This window comes from Brassica napus, chromosome C7, assembly GCF_020379485.1.
Source record: "Brassica napus cultivar Da-Ae chromosome C7, Da-Ae, whole genome shotgun sequence".
NCBI lineage: Eukaryota > Viridiplantae > Streptophyta > Magnoliopsida > Brassicales > Brassicaceae > Brassica > Brassica napus.
This window is the reverse complement of record NC_063450.1, coordinates 18,099,655-18,122,869: the sequence shown is the minus strand read 5'-3', so window position 1 is coordinate 18,122,869 and position 23,215 is coordinate 18,099,655. Positions and strand designations below refer to the sequence as shown.

Sequence of the window (23,215 nt, the reverse complement as noted above, 5' to 3'; positions counted from 1 at the left end):
GATTACCCTGTCTCAGCTCACAAGTACGATGAAACTAACTGTAAAGTTCACCATTAACTGCCACCGAGTAACTCACAGTAGTGATGCCTGATCAGATTTCTGAATCCCTCTGGGAACTCCATTGCTTCCATCGTATTCATAATAAAATCCCAGTTTAACTTGTCAAATCCTTCTTGAGATCAAACTTTAGCATACAACATTTTGGTACTAACTTCCCATTATAGCCTTGCCCCAGTTATGTGGCTAATAGGAAAATTTCCACAAGTGTTCTTCTCGATATAAAAGTTGACTGACCATAATAGATCACCATCAGAATCGCACTCTTAAGCCTATTTGCAAGGACCTTTTGAGGCAATTTTGTATATGAGTTACAACATGCTACTGGCCGGAAGTGTGTGATCCTTGAAGCACTAGATTTCTTCAAAACAAGAGTGAGGATCTTTGCATTCCATTGACAGAAAATTTTTCCTTTAAAAAAATCAAGAACACCATCAATCATATCATTCCCTATAGCTTCTCAATTATTAGTAGACTCTCCGGATAACCATCCTGGCCAGGAGCCTTATTTTTTGGGAGAAAGAAAAACGCCTTTTAAATGTCTAGTCTGACAGGAGAGAGTGCATGTTTCAACTCCGGAGAACACCTCATAGAGAACAGAAGCTAGAGTTGATGTGGAGAAGAAGTTGTGGGTGCTACCAATCCACTAAGGAGAGTGGTGTAAAATTCAACATCATGGTTACTATATTCTTGGTAGCAGAGAGCGACCTTTTGCATAGCCTTCACCTCACAGGAGCTGCTTGTTGGCCTCGCCAGAGAAGAGGCTACGGTTATAGGTTATAATATGTTATGGTGTGTGCTCAAGAGAGGCTTGACGATGCCGTAACCGCATCGAATCCATTATTGACGCTCAAAAGTCTAAACTTTATTTGTTTAGGTATGCTGATTCATATGGAAATTATAAGTCTAATGAAAACTTATTGATTTTTATATCTAGAATGTCTATTTTAATTGGTATTTATAAATTTAGGAATTTTTCTTTGTATTTTAGTCGTTATATATTTTATAAATAAATTCTTTCAAATCCATCAAATATATTAGTAAATATTTATGATTAAATAACAAATGATTAAAATTCATATTAGTAAATATATTTTTATTAAATAACAAATTATTAAAACTAAAATTAGTGAATATATATGATTAAATAAAAAATGATAAAAATTATAATTAATAAATCATATATTTAATAACACATTATTTAAATTAAGTTTTATAAATCATATATACTAAAAAATTGATTTCAACATGGTTTTAAAATTATATGCTAAATAACATCATATTTCATTGAGATTTTTTAATCCATTAAAATGCATAAACCAATAACCTTTTTTTAACAATGATTTACAATGTTATTATAAATTATGAAAAATATTATATGTACGATATTACTGCCATTAATTTTACTTGTCAAAGATTCATGTTTGATTGCACCATCCTAAACTTTTTTTATGATATTTGTGCTTGACGATACTCTTTGCATCATGATGAAAATCCCACGTAATATTTTCTTCACTAATATGTAAAATTCATCTTTTCAGTTTCAAAATTCTGACTGAAAAGATGAATTTTACTTGTCAAAGATTCATGTTTGATTACACCATTCTAAACTTTTTTATGATATTTGTGCTTGACGATACTCTTTGCATCATGATGAAAATCCCACGTAATATTTTCTTCACTAATATGTAAAATTTATCTTTTCAGTTTCAAAATTCTGATTTCATAGTATATAAATATTAATAAACAATTAGTCAAATCACTGGACAGAGGCTTCTACATAACCAGTACTTAATAGTTTTAAGGAATTTCTTTATGCATATATCCGTGTTTTAAAAGAATTTTTTGTTATTATGTTGAAATTGGCTTTCAGCATCCTATTTAATCAAAATGCTAAGTACTGATCAACTAGCATTCACACAAGACAGTCTCATCCCAGCGATAATAACATTTAACATGGTCACTAACAAGCATGTTATTTTTATCTGGAACCGAATACCCTGACTCGATCCGACCTGAAATGGAGCTCTCAGTTCGGTTTTTGATATAAACGATTTAGCGATGGTCATGGTGTACAAGACGATAAGAGTTTAAGTATTTTTTTTTTTTTTTTTTTGTCGACAACATTACAGACTCATATAGACTCTGTAAACCACACCGGGAGATATTGGTCCATGTGAACGACGAAAGACGGCTGTTTTCTGACACTGCGTGCTAGATTATCCGCCTTTTTATTTTACGTCCTTGGTACATGTATTATCTCTGAACGTGTAAAACTCTCTTTCAGATTCTTGATATCTTCCAAATAACTTGCAAAAGCTGGCCATTCTTCTGGTTCCGAAACCATCTTCACCAATTGTCTTAAGTTCTTCATACATTCCATTGCCCATAGTAACGCCTCGAACTCTGCATGCAGAGGAGATAGAGACGCTCTTACGTTCCTAGCTCCCATCAGACCTGCAAATCCAATTAAAGTACTGAACCAGCCTTGGCCAGAGAACATATCTCCCTCTTTCCATGATCCATCTGTAAAGCACCATCTGCCGGGAATCGACGGAGGAAACGTAACCTGAGTCTTCGCTCCCATCTTCTGATCTTTCAGTAACTGTGCCTCAGCCCAGAGTGTTGATTCCATCTCAGCCAATTTAAGAGTATCCCTAGGATCTATCTCCAGATTACTAAAAACCTTATTATTTCTTCCTTTCCAAATGTACCAAAATATCCAAGCAAATTGATGATCTTCCATCGGTGGAGCGACTCTCCAGAATAGATGATCCATATTTGTAAATAAAGAGTCTGTCGGAAAAATAGCTCGATTTGTTGGGATCTTTGACAGAGCCCACACCTGAATAGCTGGAGTGCACTCAAAAAACACATGGTTAATCGATTCCTCCTCTGCTCCACATCTTGCACAACATATCTCCCCTTGCATCCTTCGTGCCTGCAAATTCTTCTTGGCTGCTATACATCCTGAGATCAATTGCCAAAGAAAATGTTTTATCTTTGGTGGGCACCATATTTTCCAACAAAAAGCCTTTAGAACATCAACCGTAGGACCAATGAATAACGGTATTCTCTCCCTATCCGGGTAAATTCTCTCCACTTGATATCCTGATTTAACCGAAAAGTTTCCATTATTTGTGAAATACCATCCACCACTATCTGCCATCTGGTGTCTACTCAAAGGTATACTTTCTATGATTTTCACATCCTGTGGATCCACCAAAGTCCGAAGAACCTGCGAATTCCATCTTCGCGAAGTGGAATCAATAAGGGAGTCCACTGTAAGGTCGGGAAACAAATTGTGTTGATTTTTATTGGCTGGTCTCGGGCGAGTGGTTGGGAGCCACGGGTCATTCCATACTGATATAGAAGATCATGTTCCCACCCTTTTGATTAGTCCTTTGCTTACCAGAGATCTAGCAGAGACAATACTCCTCCAGCCGTATGACGGAGAGTATGATCGAACCGGTTCAAGTGGTGAGGCATTCCTAAAATACCTACCCTTAAAAACCCGGGAAAATAACGTGTGTGGCTTTTCTATTAGCCTCCATAACTGCTTACCAAGCATTGCTGTATTGAAATCGGTTATATCCTTAAAACCTAATCCCCCTTCTTCCTTGCTGACACATACCTTATCCCAAGATTTCCAATGTAGTCCTCTTGTACTACCTCCAGGACTCCACCAAAATTTGGCTACTGCACTCGTTAATTTTTTTGCGGTGGCCTTAGGTAATCGGTAACAAGACATCGTATGGTTCGGCAATGCCGTAATCACTGATTTGATGATCACCTCCTTTCCTCCTTTTGTGAAAAATTTAAAAGTCCATCCATTTACCCTATTATATAAGCGATCCTGAACAAAACCAAAAATTTGAACCTTAGAAACGCCAAGATTTTCCGGTAATCCTAAGTAAGATCCCATTCCTCTCAAATTTTGTATTCCCAAGACATCTCTTAACTCCTGTCTCATCGATTCTTCAATCTTATGTCCAAATTGAATTGAGGACTTCTCAAAATTTATCAGCTGACCAGAGACCACCTCATATTCCTTTAAAATCTTGAGAATAGTAAGACATTCTTCCCTTTGAGCTTTACAGAAGAACAAACTATCATCCGCAAAAAACAGATGGGAAATCGATGGACATGCTCTGGCAACCTTAATTCCTGTTAACTTCTTCTTTCTCTCCGCCTTCCGAATATTTGCACTCAGAGCCTCAGTACATAAAATAAATAAGTAAGGAGATAACGGATCTCCTTGCCGTAACCCTCTATGTGGCACAATAAGCCCTTTTGGAAGACCATTTAGAAGAATCCTATATTGAACCGACGATATACACTCCATCATTAATTTAATCCAATGTTGGTGGAAGCCCATCTTCTGCAGTAATGCCTTAATGAATTCTCATTCAATCCTATCATAAGCTTTACTCATATCTGTTTTAACCGCCATATATTTTCCTTGACATGCTTTGTTAGTCCGTAATCCATGAAACATTTTCTGAGCGATAAGAATATTGTCAGAGATCAAGCGCCCTGCCACAAATGCCGATTGAGTCTCTGAGACCAAAGAAGGTAAGTAGACTTTCAACCTCTGACATAAAACCTTAGAAATTATTTTATATCCAACATTACATAAACTAATTGGCCATAATTCTGTCATCCTCGTAGGTCTTTCTGTCTTTGGAATCATACAGATATGTGTAATATTTAACCTTGGATCCATTTCCCCCGATATCAGAAAATTATTCACCATTTCCACCAGATCACCCTTAATAAGATGCCACGAATGTTGAAAGAAAAGAGCTGTCATGCCATCAGGCCCTGGTGCCTTCTCCGGATGCATCATAAATAAAGCCTCTCTCACCTCTTCCTCAGTCGCCAGCCTCAATAGCCACTGATTCATTTGAGCCGTAGTCCCCGGTGTTATCTCTGATAGAAAATTATCAAACTCTGATGGAGCAGTGGTAGTAAATAGCTCTGCGAAGTAATCAACTGCTACTTTTTCCACCCCATTATCGTCCGTAATCCAATTTCCAGCTGCATCATGAAGTCCAACAATCCTATTACGCACTCTCCGTTGTTTAGTTAGAGCATGGTAGTATTTCGTATTGAGATCCCCTGATGAATACCACATGTTCCTACTTTTCTGATGCCAATACTCCTCTTCATCCTGATATGCCTCTTGCAACTTTCTGGAAACTTCCAATATCTCCTCATGAGACCTGGTATCATCGTTCTGAACCTCCTCGAGAGCCTTTTGTAGATCCGCAATTTTGTCCTTTCCAAAAGGAGGATTATTTTTCCTCCATCTGGAAATTGCATGGCGACAATTACTAATCTTTTCCACTAACCCATTTCCGCTATCCTCATTATGTTCCGACCAACCCATCGTAATTGATTCCATTAGGCCTTCCTGACCAAGCCATCGCTTATCAAATCGAAATTGGCCTCTTTTTCTAACAATCTTATCTTCCAAGTAAGCCACCAATGGACGATGATCCGATGCCACCATATTCAGATATTCAGTATGGGAACATGGGAATAGCGTGTGCCACTCCTCATTCGCTAGTGCTCGGTCTAATCGGCATCTTACCGTCACTGCCCCTTTTCCTTTTCCTCGTCGTCCTCGCCATGACAATTTATTTCCTTTTGCAGGAAACTCCAGTAAACCAGTGTTCCTAATCATGTTATTAAAAGGAACAAATGATGCAGCACTCCTCAGAGAGCCCCCCTCCTTTTCATGGTTTCCTGTAATCTCATTTAGATCCCCAATAATAAACCAAGGTTCCGATCTCGACAATCCATATCTAGTCAAACGTTCCCACACCTGCTCCCTCAAATCTGGCACTGGATCCCCGTACACAAATGTTAAAAAAATCGTCTTTCCTAAAGCCACTGCTTCCACATCTATCATTCGGTTACTTGAAAATAATACCTTCACCTGATAATCATTGTTATAGTATAGCGCCAGCCTACCACTCCGCCCTACTGGATCAACCGTAACTAAATTATCAAATCCAAAATGGGCTTGAAATCCTTGAACGAACTCAAATTCCTCCTTAGTTTCCGATAAAAATAAAAAGTCTGGTTTATGTTTATGCCATATTTCTCTTAAATAACTTATAGTCCATTTACTCCACATTCCTCGGCAATTCTAACTAAGCGCTCTCATTATACAAACGGCTTATAGGCTCTCTAGAGCTTCTTAATTTGGGTTTAAAGATACCCTGAAATCGCAACCACCACAATATCTTTGAAATCAACCAGAGAACCCCTTCCAATATCCCCGTTACCATCATAGTCGTATAACCCCATACTAGTTCTTGTCGGCCACATCTCATTATAACCATGCAATCGTAGTTAATTTTACCACGTATTCCATTTAAAAAAATTATTTTTCCTGCCAAATAACCATCACTTTCCATTGTACTTCCCTCCAGCCTGGATCCAATAACACTCAGTCGCACATTCACCTCACGTATTCCTGTAGAATGCAGTAACACTGCATATTTAAATTTAATGAAGATACATATTAATCTCCTGCCTAACCTTATGATGCTCCAATTAGAACAGCTCCTCCTACCACCATTAATATTAAATCGTGCAGTACATAATGTAGCCAGAAGAAAATACCATATAGGACCTCCTTTCCTATAGAACCATTTCGTAAGCCACAATGTAACCATATATATAACACCACTCTCTACTCTACCAAAATCACTCTTGCATGGTGAATATTGAATCTGTCTATGGTTTGATGAGACCACAGACCAGACCTGATGACAACCCATCCCATTCAACCATAGCCATCTCCCCATGATCCGATGTAAACTCCTCCTGCCTTGCTTCGCTATGCACCTAAATGCATACCTCTGCAACACAAAACTCCTCTCAAACCGTAACACCCATGTTCCAATATCAGTGCAAAAAGCAGAACTAACTCCAAATTTATTCCATATAACAGGACAAACTGCAGTAACGAAATAAAACCATAAGTACCCCAACCCCAAACACAAATAAAGGCTCACTGAGCTTATTTTAAAAATATGAAAAAAGACTCTCAATCCCCACGACATCACATCCTTTATTGTACTACCCATAAACTAAACATCTGGTTTCTTTGAGTTCCTAGGGTGTGATGGACCCTTTTCCTCTGTGTGTTTCGCTCCCTCTCCTCCTCCCTGACGCCCTTGCATCAGTTCTTGCCAATCTGTGGCTCCTCTTAAGATCCATTGCTATGGTTAACTTTGTTTTCTGTGGTTGGTTTAATGAGTCCAACCAGAGAACTCGTTTCCCTGTTAACAACTCCAAACACCGACTCCAAAAGACCATACATTGAGCAGTCCAACTTGGGACCCACCCATATACCTTTAAGATGATTCCTAGGGTATGTCTGCAAACCAAGCAGCGACATCCCTGCTTCCACATTTGCCACCCCATGATCTCTGCTTCTCGGCCCCATTCCTTCGTTAAAGAACATCTCTTCCTGTTACTCTTTCGATGATCAGCCAAGCTCCCCCTTCCACCAATAGTACCAATCATATTCCAAATAATATTAGATACGTACCATAGTACTATCATAAACCAACCACTGAAACAAACAGGACCCGATGCAAGGATACCAATATTCCCAACCATAAAGGATAAAAACCTTAATACCATCATAATGAGATCACTGGGACTCATTAGACCAATTTTGTATAACCATGAGCATTGAACTCCACCCAAGTAATTAATCCTCATAACCCAACATTCCCAGTCTTTTCCTATGCAAACTGCCATTGTCTGTGCATGGTTTAAAGAGGCCAAACACATTTGGAATCGCAATGATGGGAGCAGTTTTATCCTTTGCCCCCACTTAACATATATATGACCACACCCAATTGTAATGTCCAAACAAAATAAAATCCATACACAAAAGGATATACAAAAAGATATACCCAGTCCTGAAACCGTAAACAAGACTCCAAAACTTATGGAAACCAGGCAACACCAGTAACACCAAACGAAACTAACAATTTTATTCCACAAGATAGTCTTATCGCAAGGCTTGACAAACGAATCAAGGGTGCTCAGAGAGCTTATTGAAACTTGAACAAAATGCAAACCAGAGACTCGAAACCGCCCATGTGACGATTTCCCCAATCTTCTAAAGTTTTTTTGATCTGATTGCGAAAATGCCAAATCAAAAAAAACCTGCTGTCCCGATCTTCCCATAAGGACCCACTTGATGATGCTCCATCCATTTTTGAAAACCCCGAATGATTCCTGGATTCCATAGCCGCAAACCCATGATAACCCTAGTTTGTCGCCATCGCAGTCGCCAAAGATTAATTTCTCCTTTGAAATCTTTTAAGTACTTTCTTTATCAAGTATTTTGTTTATTTTTAATAAACTATTTTTCTGTGCTTGCTCTCTCATTTTTGTTATGACTTAAGTTTGTTGTGTGTTTAACTCTCATTTGTATTTTTGACAAACTATGTTCATATTCTGTGTGTTTTTGTATTACATCTCGATGAATGAGTAAATTTTATGTTGGTTATTCTGGTTCAATTTTGAATACTTCATTGATTTTTTGGTATTTATAATATATCAGGTCTGAACGAGGACTATGTTACCTAAACTGAATGTAACCTGTTTTTCAGGTTCTAAACGGTTCCAAACATCAATAACCAAACTGACCTCGAACTGGTGGCAACCGAACTAACCCAAACCGGTGGCAATTGATTCGAATCTGAACGGAAAGTCTATCAAATCCTATATAGATACATTTTTAATGTCCGATTTACTCAAAACCTAACCCAAAATACCAGTCTGTGTAACTAGCTTCTTTTTACTGGTAAATCTATAACAATAAAGTTGTCTTGTCTCTCTCCACAGGCTGCCACGTCATCGGGAAGGGAGGGGCGTTTTTGGACACGTGGCACTCTCAACACGCAAGCCAAATCTGTGTTTTGTTCAATTTGCATGGACTAGGCTTTGATTGCGGATGGGCTTAAACAAAATAGAAAGCGACATCAATATCTAGGTTTTCTCTTTGTCAGGTTTCCTCTATGTCTTCTTGCCCGACAAAATTTCCAGAGATCTTTCACTTCCCCTAACGTTTCAAAGTGACTAAAATACACATATATTGCAGGGGAGCAACATTGTGGTTGGAGTGACAACATAAAAATAAAAAACTTATGAATGAGTGATATGAAAGATCAAATTTATTTTCAATCCTTGTGTCTGGTTTGTGCATATTACATATTGTGGATGAATACATTTTTTGGTTTGAAAGTTTGAATATCCTTTACAATGATGTACGCAATAATTTTTTAATCTTAAAGTAATCCAAGATTGTTTGGTGTCTGCTTCTAAAGCCATTGCTTGGTATCCTTATGTTAACGAGCTTCTTGCTGGTGTGGTGGGGCTCATGATAGATTCATATGTTTTTGAAATACAACAAATATTCATTTAGGTTCTATAGATAGTTACAGTCAAGTAAATTTCTTATTAGTTTTGCCATGATTTCACTTTACATAATGAAATGCCATAACCCTCTTTGTTCTTGCATATGACAGGTATGCAATCTAGCTTGGTCAGAGAATGTAACAACCTTCTTAGCACGCACGGATTCTCTCAAAACCAAATAAAAGTATAGAAATACCTAACCTACTCCAAAGTAATAATACCTTTGTCAGGGCCGGCCCTGGGCCAAACCCAATGAAACATTCGCCTTGGGCCCCCAAAATTTTTGAAAATCTTTATATGTAAATAGGCCCCCAATTTGTAAAAAAAAATTTTTAGGCCCCCAAATTTTTAAAATCTTTACTAAATGGTCTTGGGCCTCCAAACTTTCAGGGCCGGCCCTGAACTTTCTCAAAGTATGTGGTTAATTAAGCCTATATCTTTCTTTGTGGTTAAGAATGCAACTCTGACAGGTCACACATACCGAGGTCTGCACCTTGCAGTATCACCTAACGGACAAACGATTGAAATATGAGCAGGAGATGAAACCTTAAAGTTCTGAAATGTCTTCCCGTCACTGGAAGCCAAGGTAAAACCGACCAGCTTATCTGCATTAATGAAATGATAAGCAACTTGATCCTCGTCTCTATACGCAGAACACGGCACTGAAATCAGTGAGAATATCAAGGCTGGCTGATAGTTAGATCAAAACAACATGTTGTTTTAGTGGACTCGACATAGCTGAGGACAGCGGTCACAGCACCAGTGTTCTCATCAGGTCTGCTAGGCATTTCGACCGTCAATCAGTGATTAGGGTCCCGGTATGGTTTGGAAGTTCGGGATGATGTGTTTCAGCGTGTGAATTAGTTGAAAACTCATATACTAAGCATTCCTGATACGGGTACGGGGACTGGAAACCGGGAGGGGGGGGGGGGGGGGAACGGAAAACTGCAAAACCAAAAATTTAGAATTGGGTACGGCTGGGATACAGCAATAAAATACGTATCTATATAACATATATTATATACAAATCATTAGTTAAATCTATAAGTAACACAAAATTTACAAAAAGTTTAATTCTAAACATTGGTTTGCTCTGTTTTAAGTTTTAACTGTTTTTAGTTGATGTCATTATTTTATTGTTTTGAATATTCTGAATAATAACCACTAAATCAAAATTTCAAGAAGTGTGATATTAAAGACGCTAGTTAAAGCATGTATAAGTCACATGACATGAGGTCATCTTCTTCTTCTTTAAACCTAAATTATGTTTTCTTTCTTCGACAGCTTTTATCTGTTAGAAATTTGAAAATTTCTTGGTTTTCAAGTTTAGGAAGAAATTTGACTATGTGTTAGCATCTACACCTCTAAACTATAAGCATCTACCCCTCTAAAATTTTTAATTATATCTTTTAATCTTTTCAGACTCAATAGAATAAACAAATATGGTTTAACGTTAGACTTCGTAACACAAAAAATTAATCGGATTCGTCTATTTTGCTTGGAAACGTTTCTGAGACGTCTCCAATCTCTGACCAAGCCCGTCCCCTCTGAGTCAGGCCGTCCCAGGTTCACCTTACACGTGTTGGGGACGTTTCCCAGGCTTACCCGAGCCGTACCCGTCCCCCCAACGAACCCGGTACGTGAGACGGCACCAAGTTGGCGTACCCGTGCAACCTAGCTCATATGCATATTCCGGCTATGGTAGAGAAACATGAGCTTCTATTGGGTTGAGAAACATGAATATAGATCAGAGTTTTTAAATATATACAATGATATTGTATGTAGCAACAGACCTATGGATCAAATATTATTTAAGTTACGAATTAAGTGATCGTACTACACCAGTGTACCATAAGGGGAGCAGATGTTGGAGGCACTGCAACAACAAGCAAGTATTGTTGATAAACAATGTTTTGATGTTTGGGTAAGGATCATGACAATGACGATGACTATGACCATGATCGGGACAGAGGCGGAGACAGCGACTACAATTGTGAAGCAGCTACGTAACTAAGAGCAATATATATTATTGTTATCGCTTTGTAAGTTTAATGAATGGAGAAAGTGTAGAAGCTGGATAACCAGACCGAATAAACGAAATAATAAAAGTCATATGTTAAGGAAATAAACGATTGTACAGAGCGAATACAAGAGCGATAAGAAATCGTATTCGCAGATGAACATGGAGTCGAGATATAATCTTTTTCCTTAACTCTAAATATTCGCTCCGTTAGTGAGACGGTACTGTACGAATATCGAGTCCCAAGATACAACCATGGCAGACGAATCACGCTTCACTCGTGATCGGCCTATTGAACTATAAACTCTACGAAACACTCTCGCAATATAGACTTACGCTAAGGGATTTTTGCTGTTGGATTTTGATACGGAAAAAAGTTCAGAAATGAAGGAAGAGGAGAGGCGATATTTAAAGAGACGGAGAAGACCCACTTCCCGCAACAGCTGCTGCACGTGGGCGAAAATCTCGCGGAGATCGAGGGAAGTTGAGTTCTGAAACTTCTTCCTCAAGACTCTCTCTTATCTCGTTTAAAACTTTCGAGAGGATAAAATGCATGACGTTTTTATTTTCTAGACAAACTACTTGTCGTTTTAAATAAAATTGCATGCTGTTTTTTCTCAAAATAAATGGCAAAACGTTGAGCTTAACTTGGTCCAAAAAGAATAGTCTTATTGGGCCAGAGGCCCTCCACCAACACCCAACACCCAAGACCCAAGACCAAGCCCAAGCCCAAGCCCACGCCGAGCCGAACCGAGCTGGCCGGACGGCGGCGGCGGCGCGCGCGTGGGGAGCTGTCCTCTCTCCTAGAATCGGTTGAACACTGATGATACATGCACATATATATACATCACGACTCCTCTCCTTTTACACGATGTGGGACTATGTCCCTTCTCATTCATTTAACGTTCATATAGGCCACTGAATGGCCCAATTCTATTCACATATTCCTCAATTATTTATAAAGCCATGGGCTTATAAATATTTGATCCAACAATCCTCCACATGAATAGAAATGACTCTAAACATATGCAGACTAAATGCGGACTCGATAGACTCTAAAAAACTATACTTATTCTAATCATGACTAGACTAGACAGACTTATCGAGAGTGTTTGCAAAAATTCACTGTGTTTGAGTTGGTGGCATTTTTAAGCCTTGAACCACTCATAGTTAATATCTGTCAGGTTTACTTTACCAGAAGGTGAACATGATGTTTTGAACCAACCGGTGTTTTATGTAGACCGAGACAACAGGAATAACGCAGCTTCATTTTCTCATAGAACTTAGTTCTCTATTGTGTTCATTGTGGCCCTGAACTATTCCTGGTTTTCATGAGTGAACTTAGAGAATATAGCCTTACATTCATTCTCCTAAGAACGGCCCCATTTCACACTCATTAGGTGATTGACCATGAAAAGTATTGAGTAATACTCCGCCTAGAAGCTATGGAATCATTAAAAGCTTATGCTTATCCTTCACACATATGTTAGCACTGTTCTCATCTTAGGAGCTGGGAAGAGACTACTTTGTCTCAAGTGCTTTGGTTAGATTCTGCTTGATTTTGTTTTCCCTTTGAACCTACGTCTTGGGATCTCCAGTCATGATATGTAGGGTTGCAATCAAGCATCCTCATTCGTTATAGGCTTTAAACCCATTCCTTTTGATGATTTAGCAACAACATCTCGTGGAAAACCTTTAGTAAATGGATCCGCTAGGTTGTCAGCCGATTTGATGTAGTCTATTGTGATTACACCAGTTGAGATAAGTTGTCTAATGGTTTTATGTCGTCTTCTGATGTGACGAGATTTACCATTGTAGAGATTATTCTGAGCCCAAGCTATTGCTGATTGACTATCACAATGTATGCGTATAGCTGGCACAGGTTTCTCCCACATAGGAATATCTTCCAAAAAATTTCAAACCCATTCAGCTTCTTCTACTGCTTTGTCTAAGGCTTTGAACTCAGATTCCATGGTAGATCTGGCTAACATTGTTTGTTTGGTAGATTTCCATGATATTGCTGCTCCTCCTAGTGTAAAGACATATCCACTCGTGGATTTTGAGTTTTTAGAATCTGATATCCAGTGGATACAGTTAGCATCACTGTATCCTTCTAAAACTGATGGTTCCATAGTGAAGCCTAAAATCTTTAGTGTAGCGCAAGTAATTGAGTACCCTCGTTATAGCTTTCCAGTGTGTATGACCTAGATTACTTGTATATCGACTAAGTACGTTTACTGCATGCGCCAGATCCGGTCTAGTGCAATTGGTCAAGTACATGAGACTACCGATCACACGTGCATACTCGTTTTGTGAAACCGGTTCACCTGAATTCTTTGTCAAGTGCATTTGGGGATCTAACGGAGTTTTGCCGTATTATTAGAGTACTTTTTAAATCTCTCTAATATTGTTTGAGCATAATGAGATTGGGTTAAGATAATTCCGTTTGAATTTCTTATGACTTTAACCCCGAGAATTACATCTACTAATCCCAAGTCTTTCATCTCAAATGTCCCTTTGAGCATGTTCTTTGTTTGATTGATAATGTCTTTATTGCTTCCAATAATGAGCATATCATCTACATATAGACATAGCAAAACATACACATTTTTGGTAGTTTTGTAGTATAAGTATTTGTCACATTCATTTATTTTGAAACCATTTGACATCATTGTATTGTCAAATTTTTCATGCCATTGTTTAGGAGCTTGTTTAAGCCCATAAAGTGACTTTACAAGCTCTAATCAGGTTGAAAAACGATTAATAAAAACGGGTTTTGGAACCGTGTTTGCGATTTGCTTTCTAGCACTTCCGAAAAACGTTTGTTCTTATCTAATAACGGTGTTTGCGATTTGCGATTTGCTTCCTAGCACTTCCACGAAACGTTTCTTATTTATTTCATAACGATTTGTGGATTACTTTGTAGCATTATCGCAAAACGTTTTTGATACGATTCCTAAAACTAAAGTATACGAATCGTTTTCATAACCGCTTCCTTAAGCGAGTTTATGAAACATTCTAAGTCTACACAAAACGGTTTCTGCGAACGCTTTTCTAAGCGAGCTTGCAAAACGTTTTTCCAGATGTATATCGATATGATTTGGTTCAAACACCAAAAATGAACATCGATATTACACTATTATTTTCTTAAAAATAATATGTTATTTGATGAATGGAGTACTAATCCGTTTTTCATGTTTTCTCTACAGAAAAAAGACAAACGATAGCAACACCCCCATTGACACCACATATGTCATTCAGAGTCCACTCAACGCTGCAGCAACTGATGCAACTGGCGTGACACAACCGCTGCGACAAACATCACAGCATCAACCGCTGCAGCAACAACGAGCACTATCCTCCCTGCGGGAAATGCTGCTAATGAAACCACTCGCCGTAGCCTATTCGGTGCGGTCTTTATCAGATGGGTTCAGTATCAGCCACTGCAAGTGGTCCGGTGGCAGTTCAAACTCCTCCGGCTGTACCTACCTTGTTCACTCAAGGACTGATGCCAGACAAGTTTGATGGCAAAGGCTACAAAATGTGGCAGAAGAAGATGATGTTCTTCCTGACAACGATGAAACTGGACAAGTTCATCCAGGAGGACAAGCCCCTGATTCCGTACGGGATTGATGATGTTCACAGTCTTGCAACTGTTGACATATGGGTGCATTCTAACTTCATCTGCAAAGGTTACATTTTGGGTTGTCTCATTGACCCATTGTACCGTGTCTACTGTGAGATCCCCACGGCGAAAGAGCTATGGAGATCACTGGCAAGAAGTACAGAGGTGAGGACGCTTGCTGCCAGAAGTATGTGGTCTCAAAGTTCCACGACTTCAAAATGGTGGATTCAAAACCCATCATGGATCAGGTGGAAGCGCTTCAGCTCATTTGCCATGAAATCGCTGCTGAAGGAATGTCCATCTGCGAGACATTCACAACTCTCAGCTTCATTGAAAAGCTTCCTCCAAGCTATGCGGATTTCAAGAACTACTTGAAGCACAAGAAGAAGAAGATGGGGCTCGAGGAGCTCATCATGAGGCTTCAGATGGAATCCAGAAACCGAATTGATGACAAGGTCACTGCTAAGGAGCACAGTGTGAACATGGCTTAGCACAAAGGCAAAGGAAAGGCACACGCCCATTCTCCTGCCAAGCCTTCCAAAACTGTTGCAGCCCTAAAGGCTTCTGGAAAAAACTTCAAGAACAAAGGCATTGAAATCAAAGCGAATGCGAATGTGGAGAAGTTCAGGGGGAAATGTCACTAGTGCCACAAAGTGGGGCACAAGACTGTTGAGTGTCGCAAAAAGATCAAGGATGAGAAGGCTCAGGCAAATCTCACTGAGGAGGATCTCGTTGCTGTGTTGACTGAAGCCAACATGGTTGAAAGCAACAACCCCAAGGAATGGTGGTATGACACTGGTGCAACCACCCACATTTGCACCGATAGGGCGATGTTCATCACCTATCAGAAAAGCATGACTGAGGAGAAGCTCAATATGGGAAACACTGCAGTCTCCAAGATTGAAGGACGCGGCAATGTGATTTTGAAGATGACATCTGCACATGAGGTCACTCTGACAAATGTGAAGCATGTGCCTGACATGAGGAAGCACCTGGTCTCGGGAACCTTGCTCAGCAAGAATGGATTCGCCATCTTCATCGGATATGAACTAACCATGGCAGACGAATTACGCTTCACTCGTGATCACCCTATCGAACTATAAACTCTACGAAACACTCTTGCATTATAGACTTACGCTAAGGGATTTTTGCTGTTGGATTTCGATACGGAAAAAAGTTCAGAAATGAAGGAAGAGGAGAGGCGATATTTAAAGAGACGGAGAAGACCCACTTCCCGCAACAGCTGCTGCACGTGGGCGAGAATCTCGCGGAGATCGAGGGAAGTTGAGTTCCGAAACTTCTTCGTCAAGACTCTCTCTTATCTTGTTTAAAACTTTCGAGAGGATAAAATGCATGACGTTTTTATTTTCTAGACAAACTACTTGTCGTTTTAAATAAAATTGCATGCTGTTTTTTCTCAAAATAAATGGCAAAACGTTGAGATTAACTTGGTCCAAAAAAAAATAGTCTTATTGGGCCAGAAGCCTTCGACCTCGACCTCGACCGAGACCGGCCCGAACCTGACCGGCCGGACAGCGGTACGCGCGTGGAAAGCCGTCCTCTCTCGGAAAGCCGTCCTCTCTCCTAGAGTCGTTTGAACACTGATGATACATGCATATATATATGCATCACGACTCCTCTCCTTTTACACGATGTGGGACTGTGTCCCTTCTCATTCATTTAACGTTCATATAGGCCACTAAATGGCCCAATTCTATTCACATATTCTTCAATTATTTATAAAGCCATGGGCTTATAAATATTTGATCCAACAGAAAGTTATGAATGTTTTTTTTGTAACACTTACTACTTGCATTAATAATAAAACTGGCCCCAGGCCCATATGTTAGCCCATTAAGGGTTTGTTACAGACGAAACAGAATGATAGAGAGATAGTTTAGCGAGACAATCGGCTTCCCCGTTGAAAGATCGAGGGACGTGATTGAAGGTAATCTCGACAAACACAGAGGCAATTTGTTGTATATCCTTGACGATACCATAAATTTCCTTGATCTGTGCGTCGTTGTTGATAGCTCGGATGAGCGTTGCGTTGTCAGAGAGCATCTTGAGCTTCGGAAGCTCGAGAGTCACTGCGGAGATAAGTCCGGCACGGAGAGCTAGCGCTTCCGCTACCAGAGGAGAGTTAACGAGTTCGTGGGTCATGGATCCTTGCTGTAGCGGATTCCCCGAGGCGTCGCGGATGATCCATGCGAGCCCTGCTCGATTCGACTGTTGATGAAAGGCCGCGTCTGATTTGCATACTGGTAATGATTCCATCTCTAGCCCTGATCGATTTGATCTTAATGGAGTCGGAAGAGCACTATTTTTTTCCGGTTGAGACAGTTGCGCATTAATCCACTCTCTTGCTAATCTTAAGGCTTTTGTTGCAACCTCTGTAGGTGTGAAGATCCTCTTCTCAAAGATATGAGTGTTGCGTGCTACCCAGAGAGCCCAACATACCCAAGGGAGGATTGATGTTGTTATACCTGATGGCGGGAGGCAGATGGTCTTTCGAAACGCCACCACTGCCCTTTTAAAATCACACCCCGTAGCTAGGTGAACTACTTGTTTCAGAGGTATTGATTTCCAGACTTCCACTGCAAAAGGACAACTAAAAATGTATGCATTGCTGATTCTCTTTCCTTACATTTGACGCACAGGGCCTCTGCTTGGATTCCACGACGTTGCAGAGCTTCTCCCAAGGGAAGGGCTTCTTGAGCAATCGACCATAAGAACAACTTAACCTTAGGTGAGCACTTCACCGTCCAAATATCCTTGATCCAATCAAAGGAGTCAGAAATATCTTCTCGTTGTGTTTTCCTCATTGATGCTGTGTAGTACCCTGATTTAGTTGTGTACTTTCCAGATTGGAATGGCTACCAAGCAAAGATATCCTCTGTATCTGTATTGCCTGGTTGAAGCATCTGGATTTCCATAGCCATCTGAGGTAGCAATTGCTCTACTCTACTCTTATTCCACTTCATATCCGACGTTAGGAGATCAGAGACTGTTAGGTCTAGAGCTGGTTCTGGAATAGGTCCAAACGGTCTGATGTCCTTGTGCAATGCAATCCAGGAGTCTTTCCATATTTTGGTTGAGAGTCTGTTTCCTATCACCTTGCTTATGTTACCTCTTAGGAGGTCTCTACCGTGTAAAATACTTCTCCAGCCATGAGAGCAGACCGTAGGGACTGTCACTTCCATAAATGACTTGTTGTGACAATATTTTCCTAGCAACACTCTAGCTAGTAAGCATTCGGGATTAGTCAGTATACGCCATGCATGTTTAGCTAAGAGGGCTTGGTTGAATAACTGGATGTCCTTCAGACCCAAACCTCCTCCTGCCTTAGGTTTAGTAAGTTTGTCCCATGCCACCCAGCACATCTTTCTCACTCCATCAGATGAATCCCACCAGAAACGAGTAAGTACTGATTGAATTCTCTTGCACAAACTTGCAGGTAATTCGAAGCAAGACATCGCAAATGTGGGGATCGCCGTCAAAACAGATGTTAGCATAGTCAATTTCCCAGCTTTGGAGAGATGTCTCGTAGACCAGCTCGATGCTCTCTGCCTGATTCGGTCAACAATGGCAGTGAAGAGGTCTCTCTTTCTCCTCCCAAAGTGTTCAGGTAAGCCCAAGTACTTACCAGACCCTCCTTCTTTTTAAATCCCCAGAGCTTCTTTCACTGGCTTCTTTAAACCTTCTGGTGTTTTTGAAGAAAAAGTAACTGAGGATTTGTCGCTATTTATCTTCTGCCCCGACGCCAGCTCGTACTTCTTGAGGATACTTGTCAGTGTATTGCAGCTGGTTGGGGAGGCATGACAGAAAAACATGGTATCATCTGCAAAAAGCAGATGATTGACCCGTGGACTACCTCTGGCCACTCTAATTCCTTGCAAGGTGCCCTCTCTCTCTGCCTTTTTACATAAGCCTGAGAGTACCTGTCCACATAGGATGAATAGGTATGGGGAGAGTGGGTCTCCCTGTCTTATACCACGCTGAGGGGTTACAGATCCATGCACTGAATCGTTGATTAGATAGGAGTATGAGACTGTAGATAAGCATTGCATAATTAGATTTGTCCATTTCGTGTGAAAACCCAATTGTTGGAGCACCTTTTCAACAAATCTCCATTCCACTCTATCATAGGCCTTAGACATATCGGTCTTTACTGCCATTGTGCATCTTTTCTTCGCTCGAGATGTTTTTAAGAATTGTAGGACCTCGTGAGTTATTAGGATGTTATCAGCTATGGCTCTTCCTAGAATGAATGCTGATTGATTCTCTGAAATCATCAGGTGTAGTATTGGTTTCAGTCTTAGCGACAGTAGCTTAGAAATAATCTTAAAAAAGACATTGCATAGAGCTATTGGCCTGTAGTCTGCCACTTTCTTTGCCCCCACAATCTTTGGAATTAATCTGACATGCGTTACGTTTTGCGAGGGACGGAGCACACCTGTGGAGAAGAATAGCTGGACTTCCTTGGTGATGGCTGGCCCCACTACATCCCAGTTAGCCTGAAAGAAGCTTGCGGAGAAGCCGTCAGGACCTGGGGCTTTGTCAGGGTGAATCGCAAAGATAGCTTCCTTGACTTCATCACTTGAAGGATTTTTTTATAAGTGCTTCATTCATTTGCTGAGTGACACAAGGTTTGATGGCTTCTTCTACAATACGCATATCCTCAGTTTGAGAAGCCGTGAAGATCTTATCATAATACTTGCAGATAACGTCAGCAATTTGATCCTCCTCAAACCAAGGTACTCCAGCTTCGTTCTCTATCACCGTCATGCGGTTTTTTGACTTCCTAGTCTTTGTAGAAGCATGAAAGAAGCTCGTATTTGAATCACCTAGAGCTAACCATAACTGCCTACTTCTTTGCCTCCAGTATTCTTCTTCCTTCTTATAAGCCGTAAGGAGACTTAAGTTGATTTTGTGGATCAGGTCATCGTCTGACACGGGGTTTGACATAGCTTCATCAAGTTGGTGCCGAAGTTCATCCAGCGTCTTCCTACTGTTTTCTTGGAACTTTCTGCTCCAGTGGCATATAGCTTGTCTGCAACGTGCTAGCCTATCCTCGATCACAAGGTGAGTAGTGTTCTCCCACACTTTTCGGATAATTTGTTTAACCTCGATGTTGTCTTTCAATCTTCGGTCGAATCTGAATATCTTCAATCCTTTTTTCCTTCTCGTGTCCAGGAAAGTCAATAGAGGTCTGTGATCTGAGGCTTCATACTTCAAGTATTGACTTCTACACGAGGGGAAAACATTCATCCATTCACTGTTGCTTATGGCTCTATCTAGACGGCATTGAACTGTATGTGAACTTCTCTTTCCTCTCCAGGATAGGAAATTGCCATAATGTTTGATGTCAAACAGATCATTCTCAGACAGGAAGGTACGAAATGCACAGAAAGTTCCCTCAGCTCTCTCAGGTCCTCCCTTCTTCTCACTATTATCTGTGATTTCATTAAAATCCCTTGTTAAGAACCAAGGCCTTCCTGCTGCAGGTCGTAGAGAGGATATTGCATTCCACACCTCCACTCTCTTGGAGTGATCCGGCTCTCCGTACACAAATGTAATCTGGAAAGTAACTCCTTTCTGTGTAATTACCGTATCAATGAAATTCTTGTTGCTTTCTCTGACTATTAGCTGAATATCATTTTTCCATACTAGGAAAAGCCCACCTCCTCCTGGTGTGTTTGGGGGAACTTCATGGAATTTATCTAGTGGGAGCCACTGTAGAGTCTTCTTGATCATCTCTAGGTTGTTCTTGGTTTCCATAAGGAAGAGGATATTAGGAGAGTTCCTTTTGTGAATCTCCTTCAGCCGCTGGACTGTTGCGGGGTTCCCCAACCCGCAACAGTTCCAGCTCAGAGTGACTAAGGAGCCTGGGGTGGAGGAACCCGAAAATCCGACTTCCCCCTTGCCATGGCCGGTATGAGTTTGATAGGTGGATTCTGTGCTGCTTTAGATGGACCAGCCTCTGTCCTTGAGTTTCCTTTCTTCTTAGCTTTTTTTGATGGAGTCTCGCCCAATTCTCTCGCATTGCTTGATGAGTTGTGAATCTGTGATAGGTTTCTTTTCTTCAAGCTCAAACCATATAGGATGTTAGGACTTCTTCTAGGCGATTTGTTCTTTGCTTGGTTTCTAGGTTTCCTCTGTACTTTGTTTTGAAACTCTTTTAGTGTCTCATCTTCTTCCATCACGGGAGGTTGTACCTGTTCTTCTTGCGATAGTAGTAATGATAGATCTCTGTTATTGGAGGGACTGATGATGATCGACTTCATCTTTGCAGGATTTTCACTTCTTCTTTTTGGTGCCAATGTTCCTTTGGTTGGTGACACCTCACAGTAGAAAGGATCTAGGTCAACCTCTTCTTCAGACTTGTCATCCTCATGAGAATTCCTACGATCAACCGGGTCAGAGTAGAGAGGACCCTGAAGGTTGTTCTCCTGTAGAGGAGGTGGGGTATTAGGGTTGCTATCCAAAAGTTCTACTCCCTTGGGTAGAGCTTGGTGCGCTGTCGATGCTGCGACGATACGTGCTGCAGTTTCTTCCATCAGTCCATTAGCGTCACTAGCGAGTACCCGTTGCTTCCTAGCTGCCGCCTCTACTGGATCAGGGACACTGAGGTATTGACGAGTCACTTCCTGCAGTTCCTCCATGACTGTCTCTAAGGTCTGTGCATGCCCAATATGTGTCTCATTTTGGTTTTGTTCCTTATGTAGTACCTTCTCTCTAGTAGGTTCAAAGGAGACAGGAGTGTCGTCTGAAGTAGCTTCAGGTTCCTCTGGCTGCTTTGATTTCCATTTACTCATTTTGCTCTGAGAGAACAGATCCCTTCCTCTTTGAGAAGACTTGGTAGTTGCCTCTCTATTCTTCGTGTAATCAGGAGAGTTATATGTAAACGTTTTATCGGCTGTTGTTTTCTGTCTCCAAATTAGCTTTGGTGATTCAGGGGGGTGCCCCACCCTCTCTGGTGGCGGGTTTCGTGTTTGTTTGATGCTTATCCTTTCCCCAAAGGCCTTTCCGTGTCTATCAACCCTTTCTTGAAAAGATTGTGTAGTTGGGACCATCCTTCCCCTGTTCGCTTCTTCGATATTCTTCTCTGGGAGCCCCTTGTCGTAAGACCTCTTGTCATTCTCCCTAGTTGTAAGCCTTTGCTCATCAGGTACTGTATTCTTTGTGAGGTCCCATCTTTCAGAGAAAGAGCCGCACACTCGATCTTGGGACAATCTGCCTTCCTCCTGGAGTTTCTCTGGACAGTTCTTACGCGAATGAAGCAAAGAGAAGCAGAAAGAGCAATGAGACTCCAACTTCTCATATTCCAAGGTAATAGTACTCTCCTCTCCCGAATCATATTCCACAATAGATTCTTTTACTAGGGGCTTCAATCCATCAATGAGGACTCTAATCCTTGCAATCGTTTTGGTGAGTTCATGATTCATCAGGGTTCCAAGCTCTTGGGCTACTTGGAGGATCATGTCTTCATGCTAGTAGTGAAGTGGCAGCCCTTTTATCTTGATCCAGAAAGAAATCATCGATGGGAAAGATGGGGAGATGACCGGTTCCCACCTCTGGAGAATCACCATCCAGTAAGCAAAGTGGTACGGACGGTTGTCTAGAACTCTTCTCAGGTCCTCCTCTCTTTCAAACCGAAACTGGAAGCAGTTGTTGCCCAAGTCAGATCCAACTGAACGACCTTGCAGGTTCCATTTTCGTGGCAGTGATGGTATGAGGGCCCAGATCTTCTGTTCATGGGGGTTAGTGAGTCTACCTATCAAGGTGAGCGCATTGTCTCTGATAAGAGCTTCATTATCCAGTCTAGGCGCCTTGATTCTTTTGATCTTGTCAGTTTTCTCGTTGGTGAACTGTTGTTTGCCTTTTTCAGCCTCAGTGAACCTTGGGGCCATCTTCGATGTAACACGAAATTTGCTCAAGTTATCTTCTTCAAGAGCGTAGTGCCAAAGCGAGAAACCTCTAACTGGAGGAGTAATCAGTCGACTCCTAGCTAGTGGTTTTTCTATTCTTGATGCTGAAGACACACTGCTTGAGGA

The 23,215-nt window shown here is 40.7% G+C and overlaps 2 protein-coding genes across 2 annotated transcripts; both read right to left on the bottom strand.

The window, feature by feature from the left end:
- Positions 1–17,012: 17,012 nt before the first annotated feature.
- On the bottom strand, positions 17,013–17,983 carry LOC106378438. Its single transcript, XM_013818566.2, has 2 exons — positions 17,806–17,983; positions 17,013–17,755 (listed from the first exon to the last, which is right to left on the bottom strand). Exons 1-2 carry the CDS (start codon positions 17,981–17,983, stop codon positions 17,013–17,015), a joined length of 921 nt encoding a protein of 306 aa, XP_013674020.2.
- Positions 17,984–18,034: 51 nt separating this feature from the next.
- LOC106378437 (uncharacterized mitochondrial protein AtMg00310-like) lies at positions 18,035–18,673 on the bottom strand. The gene has a single exon (XM_013818565.1). It carries the CDS (start codon positions 18,671–18,673, stop codon positions 18,035–18,037), a length of 639 nt encoding a protein of 212 aa, XP_013674019.1.
- Between the last annotated feature and the right edge of the window lie 4,542 nt (positions 18,674–23,215).